The sequence below is a fragment of the Saccharomyces eubayanus genome, chromosome XI (genome assembly GCF_001298625.1).
Source record: "Saccharomyces eubayanus strain FM1318 chromosome XI, whole genome shotgun sequence".
NCBI classification, from domain to species: Eukaryota; Fungi; Ascomycota; class Saccharomycetes; order Saccharomycetales; family Saccharomycetaceae; genus Saccharomyces; species Saccharomyces eubayanus.
Window position 1 is genome coordinate 175988 of NC_030970.1, and position 14384 is coordinate 190371.

Sequence of the window (14384 nt, forward strand, 5' to 3'; positions counted from 1 at the left end):
TAAAAAAAATCTACCATTTGTTCCAATTTTGGGGCTGCATATACGTATTTTTCTCAGTTCACATCGTTAGGCGGTGACATAAAAAAAGCACCTCATATAAAAAAATAGTAAGGTATTTTCTTATATAGTTTCATCAGCACTTAAAATAATGGTAGAAATCTAGAAATATATAGAGAAAAATCATGCCTTACACAACTATATCGCTACCCTTTTTGATTTCACAATTAGCTTCTTTAATAAGTTCGTTGAAATGTATCATTTCTGAAATGCGAATAGCCCTTTTTAGTTGCTTCTTAGAGGCCTTCAGCCGTCCCTTATGCAAATTTATCACACCTAGCCCGTAATGGGAAAGAGATAGTGCCTTGAGTATTTTTTGGTCTGTTTCGCTATCCGTTGCGTTCTGTGGATATTGGTTTTCATGAGCAAAACCAATAATGCTTTTATAGCAATCAGCCGAATATTGTAAGCAAGCTTCTTGATTACTTTGCAACTTAGATTTGGTGTGTTCTTTATCTTCAGGTCCTCTGTGTAGTTCATTACTAATACTATATACACTTCCTTCGAACTTCTCTGAGTTCAGATAAAATATTGAACCCAGTTCTGCCTGCGCGAGCAAGACTTCATCAAGAGGCCTATCTGTCAGTAGCATCCATTCGAATGTTGTTATTTTGCTATTCAAGGCCCCTGTAAGATTGTTTTTCGTGAGGCAATACTGAGTGTATAGCTCTCTTGCAGTTAACAGCTCCTTTACAAAGACATTTTGACTGTTTTCGGGCTCCTTTATGTTTAGAACTTGTTTGCTTTTTGAGCTCAAATATGTTTGATACTGAGCTTTGGATTTGCCAATTAATGGCAGTCCTTTGAAATTTCTCCAGTCAAGCTGCTGATGGTCTTGAATTTCGGATTTCTGACAGATTTCTTTGAGTTCTGGTGAGCCATCCATAAAATATTTTTGTGCCAATAGAAGGTGCATTATCAGTAAACTTATGTTCATTTCAGAGCTCTTGTTTACTTCAATGTATCTTATCAAAATTTGGAGGTCCCTTTTGAATAACAAGGTTTTCCTCATCGGTAAGATATTGGTAGGCTTGCTGAGTTCATTGTAGAACCTTTTTAACATGCCTTCATACAAAGTGACCGCATCGTTAAGTGAATCCAACTTCTCATACATTTCTCCGATCTTAATTTCGATACCAGTGTACTCGTCCGATAGAGGATGCACGTTCTCAACCTTGCATTCTTCTAAAGCTTCAAGGTAGTAATGAAGGCTTTTTCTGTAATCAGCACCTTCTTTTTCAATTTCTGCATGTAACCCCTTCCTTAATATCTTAGCCACAGGCTTGGGGAAGGTGTGATGTGGCCAAAAGACCCACCATATGTTAAATGAAACAAAACTTACTATAGCTATCGACAAAGTCCATTTCTGGAACTTGCTTCTTTTTCTGAATGGCGTTCTCCAAATACTATGTTCTTCGAACGTAGAATATAACCTGAGCCGATCATTGATAACAAACTGGAGAACGCTAAGTCTTTTTATGGTTCTTCCATGTTTGGCTTGCTTAGGCAGGTATTTCCACATATTTAGTTAGGACAAACCTCTTGGTCTGGACTGCATTGAAATTCTTCACTCTTCCACGTTTACCTTGTGCGTTATATATACTTCAATATCTTATGATTTCGGAATTTCGTGCGGCTGACTCTATGTGCTGAAAAGTCACAAGCACACGAACATTTATGATAATATCTTCATTAAAAAAGGATAAAAATAATTTGAATGAATGTACCTAATAATGACATAAATAGGTGCTTTTTTTTAAGACGGCTGGTCTTTAGTACATGAAAGCATAAAGGGTTAAATACCWAGTTAAAAACGAAAGTCTATGTATGTAAAAAAAAATTGCCTATTAATATACCAATTCAAGGTCATGACGGCACAACAAAAAACATGTAGCTCTGTGTTGTTCGGTAGTAGTAGACATAAGTCATAGGGGAGGATGGGAAGGGCAGAATGGTCCCCGCCCGGCCAGAAATCTCCAGCCAAACCGTTTAATCGGAGATTATACCCTCAAATGACAATTGTGTTGGTATAATAACTCTTTACAAAGATACAGTGACCCGCATACGATAACAGGCGCCATAGTTTGAAGCCTGTTTGCTTCTAGAAAAGTCCAAACACTATGAAGATCTGGTTGTATATCTACATTTTTCGTGTAACGGTCTTTGATAAATGTGAAAAGTTGCATTGGCTCGAAAGATTGAATCCAAGGCATACCAACCACAGATCCAAACCTAGTCACTATAACATGATCTTGCGTACGGATCAACGGATCAAGTAAGGGCGGTAATTTCTTACCCATTGTTATAGCTACGACAAAAGTTAGTGGAGTATCGCCGTATTTTGTCCTTAAATAGCTAGCTAAATTCTGTGCTGCCTTTGCATTGTTTGCGTTGTCTAGTAGTAGCGCTATTCTCTTTCCTCTATTTGCTTCGTAACAGTAGTCCAATTGGTGTAAGCTTTTCGGCCAGTCGACAGATATTAAGCCCTTGGATAGTTGGCCCTTCGAAATACAAACTTTTCCTTCCTTTTTCAGGAAATCTAAGACGGCAATTGCTACCCTTAGGTTAAATATCTGATCCTCCTCATTATATGGCACCTGCTGAATTTCAAGTGTGCCCCATGAGTCTGTACGTACACTGCAATTGTCAAGGGAGGGATCCGTGATGTGTAACTTGCAACCAACGTTGCTACACTCCCTCGATATTGCGTTTCGTACAAATTCATCATTAGACCCATCCAATACCGCAAATGGTATAGTGTGCACTTTTTTTTTTGAATATTCGTACGTAATTAGAGATAAAGCATCACATAAGAGCTTCTCGTCGCTTATCCCGACGTTGGTAATAGCACAACAAATTTTGTTTTGGCGAGGAATCAAGTTTGCAGGATCCCATTTGCCACCTAGTCCGGTTTCTATAATGCACCACTGGCAACATTTCTTGGCGAAATATACGAATGCTATACTTGTTAGCAGCTCAATGGTGTTACACTGTAAATTCAAAGATTCGTCTAGTTTTATAAGGTTGTTCGCAATCTCAGAATACTCTTTCAAAGAAATGGATTCATTGTTAACGCTGATAGCTTCTCTATCGTTAAGCAAGAAAGAAGTAGTATATCTACCAACCAAAACCTTCTGCCGCTGTGGTTCCGTACCCTGTAATATGGATGTTAAAAATGTAGACACTGTTTCCTTACCATTTGTTCCTGCTATATGTATTATTTTCAAACTGCTCATATAGCCTCCAGCGCACTTCAACAGACGAATTGCTCGAGGAAAGGTCTGCTCTGCGCTCATTACGTCAACCATCTCTTGCTTAAAGTAATCAAACAAGCAGTTAATAGTCTTTTACACCAATAGCTCGAGAACAACGTGACCAAGATCCACTAAAGAGTGGAAAGCGTGCAAGGCCATTGCTGATTCAAATGACCCTTTCTTACATCGGATGCTAGAAGAAGCCCACGTTAGGCTATTCTTCCCCATATTTTTTTCCTTTACCTGCCCTTTTGTTTTGCATATCCATTGTGTTGAAAAAAAGGAAAAAAACAGCGCGGTTTGAAGTGCTGAAAAATAAATGGGCAGTTGGCGACGTGAAATAGGAGCGCCCAAGCTTATCAACTCCATAATGTTTGAGAAAACATGCTTACTGTGGCGCGTCTCATGCACGGTAAGTAACAGAACTTTTTGTATACAGGTATTTTAGTAGTTGCTAATTATGTACTTGCTTTTACGCTTAAAGGACATGAGGTGTTTCAATTTTTCAACTTACCAAATTTGTCGTGCCATTTAGTGGCGACGACATCGAACTCTTGATCCATAATATTTAGTTTACCATCTAAGATAGAGTGCCATGCAGCTGACAAAGAGAAAAAATCTTCTTCTGAATTGACAGGAACAATTTCCTGTAAGAAGATATTGTCAGTTTCTCCGGTGTTTGTACCGTCTTCATCAGCACATTTAATGACAAATTGTACCACTTCCAAATCTAGCAAGTTGCTGCCAATGCGCAATGATTCAATCATCCATTGGGAAAACTTCACAAAATGATTGTAAGTATCGTCAATAGCTAATATAGATTCAGTCGTTAGCGTCAGGTCTTCATTCAAAGTCTTAGATATAATTTCCTTTTGTAACGATTGTGTTAGATAATAGTTCAGTAAATCAAATGTTTCGACGCATTTGACAAACATCGAAGCTATTGGTAAGATGACCTTATCCAGAGGGTCGGCATCTGAACCCGATTCGTTTGTACCTTCATTGATAAAGTCTGATGCATTGTAGTTTAGTACACAATCATTGTAAAATCTTAATTTTTTAACAAATTTAATTAAAGTAGTTCTTTCGAATCGTAGCGTGGCCACTCTGCGTAAATGACTGATAAACTTGTTCAGAACATGAATGTAAGATGACAAATAACGGGAGATCAAGTCTAATATTTGCTCAACTTTTGTACAGATACCAGGTGAAACCCTAATCTCTTTATCTGTACTCATTTGTCCTCGTTGTGTTTTATGCAAAAAAAAATCTGTTGGTTGGATCTGTTGTCTTCCCTAATAGTAAAAATCTGTTTAGAGGAAGGGTCAATTGAATTTCGTGGGCAATCTTGACAGTTTGATGTAGGTGGTCTCATACATTGGAATATATGGGAATTTTTCAAACGGGAAGACGTAAACAAAAAATGAAAAAAAAAAGAAAAGGAAAACAAAACGAAAGATTACTGCATTTTGACATGTCAAGAGAAACTCTTGAGCAATTATTCTATAAATGGTTGACTAAATATTTGCATATGATATATCTTACCAATCATCCTCTTCATCTCCTTCACTGTCATCGTCAGCACTTTCCGTCCGCATTTTGTTCGCTCTTGCTGCCAATGCGGAAGCCAAACCATCACTAAACTCTCCCATGGGACTATTTTCTGCATTACCAGTGGATTGAACAGTTTCTATTGTCACATTTTCTTGCGCTGTTGGGATGCTACTGCTAAAGAGGCTCGATTCCTGGTTTGCAGGGCTATTTGTTGCTACCGGGGTGGGTGCTATTTTTGTACTCCCTTTACATGCCGTAATATATGCAGTCGGAACCCAACCTTCTTTGCTTCCATCAAGAAGTTTGGCTAAACTCCAACCGCTGGGTTCGTCTCTACTTTTGTATATAATGTCTCCCTTTTTCAATGGCAACTCTGAAGCAGATCCAGAACCTGGGAAATCGTATGCGGCTTCAAATTTTGGATCTTCAGGTTCACCCATAGGAGGAGGGGGAGGTGGAACTGGAATATTTGAGGTTTTTTCCTTTAACGGTTTTTGACTTCCATCTACCTTTTTTGGAGGTGGCACTGGTGTTTTCGTTCCTTTACTTGATAATGATTTATGAATCGAAGAGACATTTTTTGCTTGGGTTCTTTCCTTAGAAGAGGGCTTTGAGGTATTCGTTAAGCTTGCTTTTGCAGCAGATTTGGGGGTCACGGTTTTGCTACTAGAAGCTGGTTTAGGGTTGTATGCTGCTTGTGCAGCTGTAGCCGCCAGGGACAACGGATTGCTTTTTAACTTTTGCGCAGGCAACGGTTGTTTTTTTTGAGCCTTTCCCTGAGATCTATGACTATGCTTGTGTTTATGTGTGTGTGTATGGTTACTTTTTTTGCTTTTGATCGGCCTTCCCTCAAGCCCACCTGGATTCTTAGGTTTCTTGTTCGACTTGGAATTAGGAGGGTGCCCGCGACGCACAAAGATCGTACTAGACTTATAAATATCACTATATTTTGGTGCTGAGTCGCTGATTTTCGAACGAACAGTATGAGATTTACCAGGTTGTTTGTGGTAATCAATCGTAGGACTTACATTAATTATTATCTTTTCATTCAATTTCTTCATACGCGTGACCAATTCCGTCTTGAAAGGTGTATTAATAAATGGATCAGGTTGTGTACTGTTAGCGAGAATGATACCAATCCAATCGTCTTGAAGATTCGTTAAATTCACTTGTCTGATTTTATTGATATCGATTCCATAATCCTGTGTATATTTCATGGCATTTTGTACTCGTGTTTGTCCAACAATATAAAGTGCCTTCTTTGTTAAGATAAATACTGCTCTTAACCTTTGAGCTGACCTGCCAAATTTTGAATGTAAGCATTCCCCTTGCATCGAAAAAACAGCTTTCTCCTTGATCCCCGCTTGTCTTCTGATATATGAACCTTTTGTTTTGGACTCATTACAAGACAGATAATCACCCATGAAAGCTCTATATCCAAGCAGTGACATAGATCTTCTCTCCTTTCTACCACCTAAGAGTTTGGTACCACTGTCACGAAGCTTTTCATACTTGTTACCACCTTTTTTCTCCCTAATAGTACGCTGAATCTTAATCGCAGCGTCAATACGTCTCTGCAAGAATCTTCTCCATGCCCGTTGAATTCTAGCTGCCATATTGAACCAATATTTATCCCGCATGTCTTCCAGAGCAAAAAGGGATTCCGGAGTTTTAATAAACACGCTCGTTACCCCAAGCTGAAATTCCTTTCCTGGAATCGACGCATCTCTCAGGATTAATTTAACTGCTTCAAGGGTATCACCATCCCAGGTGTAATCACCTGCATATGAACAATCAGGAGACAGTAAATAGAACCTTTCGACAAACTTTTCAAAAGTTTGTCTATACGCAAAACCCGCTCTTCTGATACGAACATTTTCCTGCAAACCCAAATACTTCACTTGGTGAAGCACCTGATAATCGTCATACTCATCTGGCGATTTAGTTTGGTTTGGTTTGATTGTTCTAATGTAAGATGGTTCGGCCTTTGACAAAGTTTCTACCAGTTCATTTGCGCTTTTGATGATTTTATCACCTGCAGTTGGGGGACGTCGTTTTGAATCCTTATCAACATCGTCTGGAAACATCGTAGAAAGAAACCTATTTGTAGTTGTGCCAACTAGCTCGATCAGGTCCTTTTGGAGTTGGTCCTTGTTTTTGTCAGTGATACCATCAATATCATATGTGACATCACCTGCATAATGCTTAACGACGAATTTGTTCGCTCTCAATTCAAAATAAGGATTTGAATTAAATAGGTTTAGTCTTTGAGCAAATGCTTGATCAGCGGCATTAGAATCCGCGTGGGCGGTTGCAATGGAATCATTCATCGCAGCAAAGATTCCCGGCGGCCTTTTCGCTTCGATCAAATCACAGACAACCTTATTATCGAAATACTTGATAGGTGTCCATTTGATTTTTTCTCTTTCATAAGTATCTTGCTCAGCTTTTAAAGTTAATTGAATAAAAATCTGTTGTAGTTTTTCATTAACGTAATTGATGCATATTTGCTCAAAGGAGTTATGCTCAAAAATTTCGAAACCATAAATATCCAGAATTCCAATTGACTTATCGGCACCAGGGAAGGCTTGCAAAGATAGATTAACCCTGTCAACGATCCAGTCAAATAAATTATTATAGATTGCTTTTGCAAGAGCATCCCTCGCAGCTGTTGCTTGAACTGCGTTTAGAGGCACATGGTAAACCGAGCCCCTTTTCATTCCATGACTAGTCTGCATAATTCTTTCGACTAAGCATTTTATCAATAATGAGGCATCAACTTGTAGCAAATATGCAACGAAATCCGTCACCGATGTGTCTCTTACTTGAGCATTTCCCTCCTCATTTTCTATAAAAGAAATGTTACCAATCCATAGAATTGCTGCCAGCATTCTGAATATTTGATCCTGTTCTTCTTGGACCAAACCAATAGTTCTCATAGCCTCTAAGGTCCCTTGGTAATCCTTCACATCATCAATTGTGTCTGCAGAAGTACAGCCGGCCGCAGCTGTATATATGTATTGTTCGGGCATCTGTACGCCAAATGTTTGTCTATATGCATCAGACGCACCTTTAGTGAATTGGTAAAAAATATGAAAGTTCCTTTCGTGTTTAATTTGACTTACAACTCTTTGTTTTTCTAATAGATAGTTCGTGATATTACCTGCACAAGGTTCAAATTGAGAGTTGAATTTAATCTCCAGATACTTCCCATGTCTCGACGAGTTATTGTTCCGCAACGTTTTAGCACAGCCAAACGACTCAAGGAGAGGATTCGTGGCTAGAACCATGTCTTTAATCTTCCCAATTGATTCTGAATGGCTACTAGATGCAGCTGCGATATACTGCATAATACGCTTGGCTGCTTCAGTCTTACCAGCGCCTGATTCACCAGAAATAATGACACATTGATTTTCGTTGTATGATTTAAGATTATAGTACATAGACTCTGCAATTGCAAAGACATGAGGTGGAACTTCTAGTCTATTTTTGCCCTTATAGGACTCTAAAACAGAATCTGTATATATACCCAAATCGCGGAATGGATTTACACTAATCAACACATGGCCAATGTAGGTATAAATAATTCCATTTTTAAACCGTTTCTTCAAATTTTCATTAATAGACTCATCAGATATTTTTGACAAAAGTGTCAAATCAGAAACGCCTACCTCTTTCTTTTTATGGGCATCAAACGTAGCTTTTTTGATTTTTGCAGATCTTTTCTTAGGCTCCTTGACGTCCTTCTTACGTGCTCCTCTTTTTATGACAGCCATTGGAACTGCTAACTGTTATTATTTTACTATTTGTTTTCTAAAACTTGTGGATGTCGGATATATCAATATTGGTATAACAACCATATAACCGAAGGTTTCAGACCCAACTGAACTCAGTTTGACTCAACCCTTTATAGTAGGTTGATTCCTATTTGCTTGTCACAGCAAACGATTTCCCTTTTCGGTAAAACTGTTTCCGATTTTCTTTAATAAACTCGCAACTACGCCAATTTATATATATTATCCACCTAAATGACCCGAGTTGGGGTCTTAGAATTGTATAAAGCAGTGACAAGTGAAAAGGAAGAACTGTTGCAAAAAGCAGATCTATTCATGACATCTTCTATTGTAGCGGACCTATTTTCCTGAACGAAGGGGGGCTCATTATTGGAAAGGTCCGAAACATTGCGGCATCGATTTGTAAAGGATTAAAGTGCAAGGCACGACAACGACACATGTCGCCGAATAAAGCAGTTCAAGAACAACGGAAGTAAACCGATTCTGGCTGCATTTATTATTCCACTGCGCTTGCATATACATCCACTCACACAATTGTGTACATTTATATATACCTTAGTAAAGGATCTTACTCAAAAGAGCTATAGATCAAGAGTAACTCAGTATTTTTTACCCGTGCTCCAATGACTCATTCGTTTTGCCATAGTTTTAACCCTGAAGTTCCGTTTTGTGCAAGACGTAGAAATACCAAAAGCATTGACTTTTTTTTATTATACTGGTCCCGATAGCTGATGCAGATACATACCTTGTGAAAAAGACCAAGAGAATACCATCCACCAAAGTTTCTACCATCTGTGTAAATATATCGTTGTTGGACCTGTGTTCTGATTGCGGGCTGTATTCACTTCTACCTGCGCATTTATATGTACACATTTAGCGAAATATTACTATTGAAGTTTTAGCAATATGAGTTGTAGGTCCTGTAGTAACTGAACGAAAAAGTGATTGGTCTCGCGCCGGATTGTAACTAAGAATATTTTATAGTACAAGTACAAGCTCGCCAAAAGCCCACATATCCCTAAAGGTATAACCGTATTCTGACTCCTTCTGCGACGTCCTGAATCTTCAATTGAGCTATCCTCGGCAAGATAGTTGAAGTGGAACAATTAGAGAGCATGCCTTCTATAAGCGCGTTAACACTCTACGATAACTACAGTAGCTTGCTTCAGACCATAAGGTCAAAGGATGTCCCAAGTTTCTGTCAGATAGGAACGTTTTATGTCAACTATTGTCTATATAGCCTTGTGTAAGGGCACCTACTTATTTGGCTGCGCTGACTTGTCGTCTGCTAGTTCAAGCTTCTGTCTGACCTTCTATATTAGTTGGCACTTCGACAACAACACCAACAACTTTACCTGTCTCTAAGTTGTAAATCGGAGGATGCTTCAGGTTTCTCAGAACACTTTGGATGACGCCTGAATGGCAAGTAAGGGAGATAAATCTTTCTTCGGTCGACAGTTGGCCAAATAGCTGGGATAACCCATCTTGCGTACGCATATCTAGTTCAGGGTTTGTCTCTCGGTGATTAACTAGCCACAATTCATCTTCTTCAGAATAATCAGTGACATAGTGCCAATGTACAGTGTGACCAGAATCCATAATAAAATCTTGATACTCACCAACAGTCATTGAGTGGGCGACCCTTTTATCACATGTATGGGAGCCCAGAGTCTCTCTAAGACTTTCTATAATACGTGTGGAAATTTTGTTTTCGCTCATTGGTTTTTGAGTTTCATTCAATACCGGTGTCCAAGACTCTATGAATGTTTCAAGACATCTTCTCATTGGAGAACTAAAGAAAACATGAGGTAGCATATCCAGCTGCTTTATCATCGGTAGCAGTACATTGGTTCCTGTTCTTCTAACTTGTTCTTTACCCAATGGTGTTAATCTAGAGTCAACCCATTCGCCATATTCATCCCCAGAAAGTAATGACCAATATGCGTCCCATTTCTCCATGCCGTATCTCGATATGGCAGCATTGTGGTAGCCTTGGCCGTGCCTGGCTAGAATCAGCAGCTTATAATGACAATTTTGGGTATCTTTGGGTAGAGCGTTGTATAGTTCTTTCCAATCATTATGATTGATCAATCGCAAATGATCGTATTTCGTGGAGTCCAATCCTTGAAAACCGTCATTGGGATAAGCAGCAAAATATCCGGGAACTGCTTTGAATTGCATTCTTAAAAGGCAGCCAGTTTTTTCTTTAGGCAATTTAGCTCTGAAATCTTGTATTCACATATCATTCAAATCTCTCGAGGTACCTCTAAAAATGGTGCATTCCACTTTTTTTTTTTTCAATGCTACCGTCCGTAAAACCAATGCGACTCACATATTACTTATGAACTACAACCGAAACTATAAGTGGTTCAAAATAATAGGTTGATTTTTTGCAAAGTCATATCCAAAAAATGTAAATATGTGTACATTCATAAACAGTATTATATTTTTTTAATAAATATGGATTTGTTCGTTTCCCCGCATTCGGAGAGCCTGTCAAGTGTAACTGACCATGCCAGAAAACGAGAGTTTTCCAATGTATCTCAAATTGAGATACTCCAATTGTAGCTGAGGTACACACCCACCAACGAGCAATTGAAACGTGCCCGAAATGAATCAATATAAAACTATTGGCCTGTCAAATTGTGTGATGATTTTTAGGATTCCATTGTTTCTTAATGTTATAAAATTATGTATATATATTGTACTAGAGATTCTCCTCATGGACTTGGGAATCCGCAAAAAGGAATCTTCAATCTTGCATAATGTTACAAGTGATTCTCTTCCTCTTTTGTACGTTATTGTTCATTGATCCTATTACACTATCAATCCTTGCGCTTCAGCTTCCATTAATTTCGATGACAATGTGAATTTAGTGGTCTTATAATTCATGTTATCTTTTAACATCGTATATGATAGTAATAGAGGGACGATAGTAGAATCATGTTCCAACAAAAACATACGATACTAGTACTGCGCTGGGAATTCTCTTTTAAAGTGTGGAGCTTGCTTAAATGAAGCTCCGGAAGTATATAAATACGAACAATTAGTTTAAATCTGAGACACTGCACTTCTAGCCTGTAGTAACATTCTGATCATATATGGCACATATACGACAAGCAACGTACCGTGAATCAAGTCGATTGGTAGTTTCGGCACCAGGTTGCTTCCTTGTGATCATCAGGATTCATAGACCTATCCAGTATAATCCAGCTGTGTTCTATTATTTTCACAGTTAAGAGCCTTGTTGGCGCAATCGGTAGCGCGTATGACTCTTAATCATAAGGTTAGGGGTTCGAGCCCCCTACAGGGCTTAATTTTTTTTGGTTTTACACCCTCTAGAAGCGTTCGCACACGTTCTTTTAAGTCAATTGTTACTTAAGGCTTCGATCACTAATGTTTATGTTTGATATCGACCACTTAACGCTATCCTTTACTTTGACTGCCAAGAAAGCCTCTCTAGCTTTGTCTTTTACCAACACGTAGGGGATCGTTATTCGGAATATCTTGACCCGACAAGAGAAATGACAAAACAAATCGCCAAGTTTAGCTAATAAAAATCGCTCCAAGAACTTTGTTTCTTGAACTATGTGGGCATTGGCGAGATGCTCAGTTCGGCCGGCAGTGCCCCGAAGATATGTTGCTATGAGATCCAGAATACAAAGAAAGTGTCAAGAGTAGTTAACAGCTCACGGTTACAGAATAAATTGCTCGAAGCATTGGTTTTGGTACATGTAACGTGTATAAAAGGTGGAGGATAATTTGAAGCTGGCACTGTCCTGTTTTTGATCTTATATTTTCTTGCTCGAGATTTCGCGTTTTATACTACGGAATGAAGAAACGAAAAAGGGAAACATCGACTTTGGCCTGATTACAAACATATTCCATCAAACCAATCTTCGATTTATTTCTGCAAAAACAAGTAACAACTGACTCAATTGAATATTATAATGTCTTTTTCAATAGAGCTCATATCTACTACGCCTTACAAGGACCAGAAACCGGGCACGTCCGGTTTACGTAAGAAGACGAAAGTTTTCATGAATGAACCTCATTATACCGAGAATTTTATTCAAGCAATGATGGAATCTATTCCTGAAGGTCCAAGCGGCGCTACTCTGGTGGTAGGTGGTGATGGGCGTTTCTATAATGATGTTATTATGAACAAGATCGCAGCAGTTGGGGCTGCTAATGGTATTAAAAAGTTAGTCATTGGTCAAGGCGGTCTACTCTCAACGCCGGCTGCTTCGCATATTATCAGATCATATGAAGACAAATGTAATGGTGGTGGTATTATTTTAACCGCTTCGCATAATCCAGGTGGTCCAGAAAATGATTTAGGTATCAAGTACAATTTACCTAATGGTGGTCCAGCTCCAGAGAGTGTTACAGACGCCATCTGGGAAGCTTCTAAGAAACTAACTCATTATAAAATTATAAAGAGTTTTCCTGAGTTGGATCTGAATAAGATCGGTAAAAACCAAAAGTATGGGCCATTGTTAGTGGATATAATTGACCCAACCAAGGCATATGTTAAATTTTTGAAAGAGATCTTCGATTTTGATTTAATCAAAAACTTCTTGACAAAACAGCGTAAGGCTAAGGGATGGAAATTGCTTTTTGATTCTTTGAACGGTATCACAGGACCATATGGTAAGGCCATATTTGTGGATGAATTTGGTTTACCAGCCGAGGAAGTGCTCCAAAACTGGCACCCTCTACCTGACTTCGGCGGTTTACACCCCGACCCAAATCTAACTTATGCTCGCACTCTTGTTGACAGAGTTGACCGTGAGAAAATCGCCTTTGGTGCCGCTTCCGACGGTGACGGTGACAGGAATATGATCTACGGATATGGGCCTGCTTTTGTCTCACCAGGTGACTCTGTTGCTATTATTGCCGAATATGCCTCAGAAATTCCATATTTTGCCAAACAAGGTATTTACGGGTTAGCTCGTTCATTCCCAACATCCTCTGCCATTGATCGTGTCGCAATAAAGAAAGGGTTGAACTGTTACGAAGTCCCAACCGGCTGGAAGTTTTTCTGTGCTTTGTTCGATGCTAAGAAGTTATCCATCTGCGGTGAAGAATCCTTCGGTACAGGTTCCAACCATGTCAGGGAAAAGGACGGTTTATGGGCCATTATTGCCTGGTTAAATATCCTGGCAATCTACAACAAGCATAACCCTGAAAAGGAAGCTTCAATTAAAACAATTCAAGACGAATTTTGGAATGAATACGGTCGTACTTTCTTCACTAGATATGACTACGAACATGTTGAATGCGAACAGGCTGAAAAAGCGGTGGCTCTCATGAACGATTTTGTCAAAAGCCCTAATGTTGTTGACTCACCATTCCCAGGTGACAAGTCCCTGACTGTCACTGAATGTGGCGATTTTTCGTATACGGACTTGGATGGTTCCATCTCCAAGAACCAAGGCCTATTCGTAAAGTTATCAAACGGGGCTAAGTTTGTTTTGAGATTATCGGGCACAGGCTCTTCCGGTGCAACAATAAGATTGTACGTAGAAAAATACACTGATAACAAGGAGAAGTACGATGAAACCGCCGATGTCTTTTTGAAGCCAGTCATCAGTTCTATCGTGAAATTCTTAAAATTCAATGAGATTTTGGGAACAGAAGAACCAACCGTCCGTACATAGTATAGCTACTATTGTCAATTATAATTCCTCGAAGTAAATAAAGAATATGTATATGTGCATAT

At 39.0% G+C, this 14384-nt stretch overlaps 6 protein-coding genes and 1 non-coding gene across 7 annotated transcripts; 2 read left to right on the forward strand and 5 right to left on the reverse strand.

The window, feature by feature from the left end:
* Positions 1 to 187: 187 nt before the first annotated feature.
* RCI50 (Rci50p) lies at positions 188 to 1579 on the reverse strand (the record flags this gene model as incomplete). The annotated part of the gene is made up of 1 exon (XM_018366324.1): positions 188 to 1579. One exon carries the CDS (start codon positions 1577 to 1579, stop codon positions 188 to 190), a length of 1392 nt encoding a protein of 463 aa, XP_018220916.1.
* A 478-nt stretch (positions 1580 to 2057) lies between these two features.
* Positions 2058 to 3365, reverse strand: RMA1 (putative tetrahydrofolate synthase; the record flags this gene model as incomplete). The annotated part of the gene is made up of 1 exon (XM_018366325.1): positions 2058 to 3365. The coding sequence occupies one exon, from the start codon at positions 3363 to 3365 to the stop codon at positions 2058 to 2060; it is 1308 nt and encodes a 435-aa protein (XP_018220917.1).
* A 443-nt stretch (positions 3366 to 3808) lies between these two features.
* Positions 3809 to 4549, reverse strand: SHE2 (She2p; the record flags this gene model as incomplete). The annotated part of the gene is made up of 1 exon (XM_018366326.1): positions 3809 to 4549. One exon carries the CDS (start codon positions 4547 to 4549, stop codon positions 3809 to 3811), a length of 741 nt encoding a protein of 246 aa, XP_018220918.1.
* Positions 4550 to 4852: 303 nt separating this feature from the next.
* On the reverse strand, positions 4853 to 8641 carry MYO3 (myosin 3; the record flags this gene model as incomplete). The annotated part of the gene is made up of 1 exon (XM_018366327.1): positions 4853 to 8641. One exon carries the CDS (start codon positions 8639 to 8641, stop codon positions 4853 to 4855), a length of 3789 nt encoding a protein of 1262 aa, XP_018220919.1.
* A 1311-nt stretch (positions 8642 to 9952) lies between these two features.
* PMU1 (putative phosphomutase) lies at positions 9953 to 10840 on the reverse strand (the record flags this gene model as incomplete). Its single annotated transcript, XM_018366328.1, has 1 exon — positions 9953 to 10840. The coding sequence occupies one exon, from the start codon at positions 10838 to 10840 to the stop codon at positions 9953 to 9955; it is 888 nt and encodes a 295-aa protein (XP_018220920.1).
* A 1060-nt stretch (positions 10841 to 11900) lies between these two features.
* DI49_3251 lies at positions 11901 to 11973 on the forward strand. Its single transcript has one exon. It is a non-coding gene; the product is annotated as a tRNA-Lys (tRNA).
* Positions 11974 to 12609: 636 nt separating this feature from the next.
* Positions 12610 to 14322, forward strand: PGM1 (phosphoglucomutase PGM1; the record flags this gene model as incomplete). Its single annotated transcript, XM_018366329.1, has 1 exon — positions 12610 to 14322. The coding sequence occupies one exon, from the start codon at positions 12610 to 12612 to the stop codon at positions 14320 to 14322; it is 1713 nt and encodes a 570-aa protein (XP_018220921.1).
* Between the last annotated feature and the right edge of the window lie 62 nt (positions 14323 to 14384).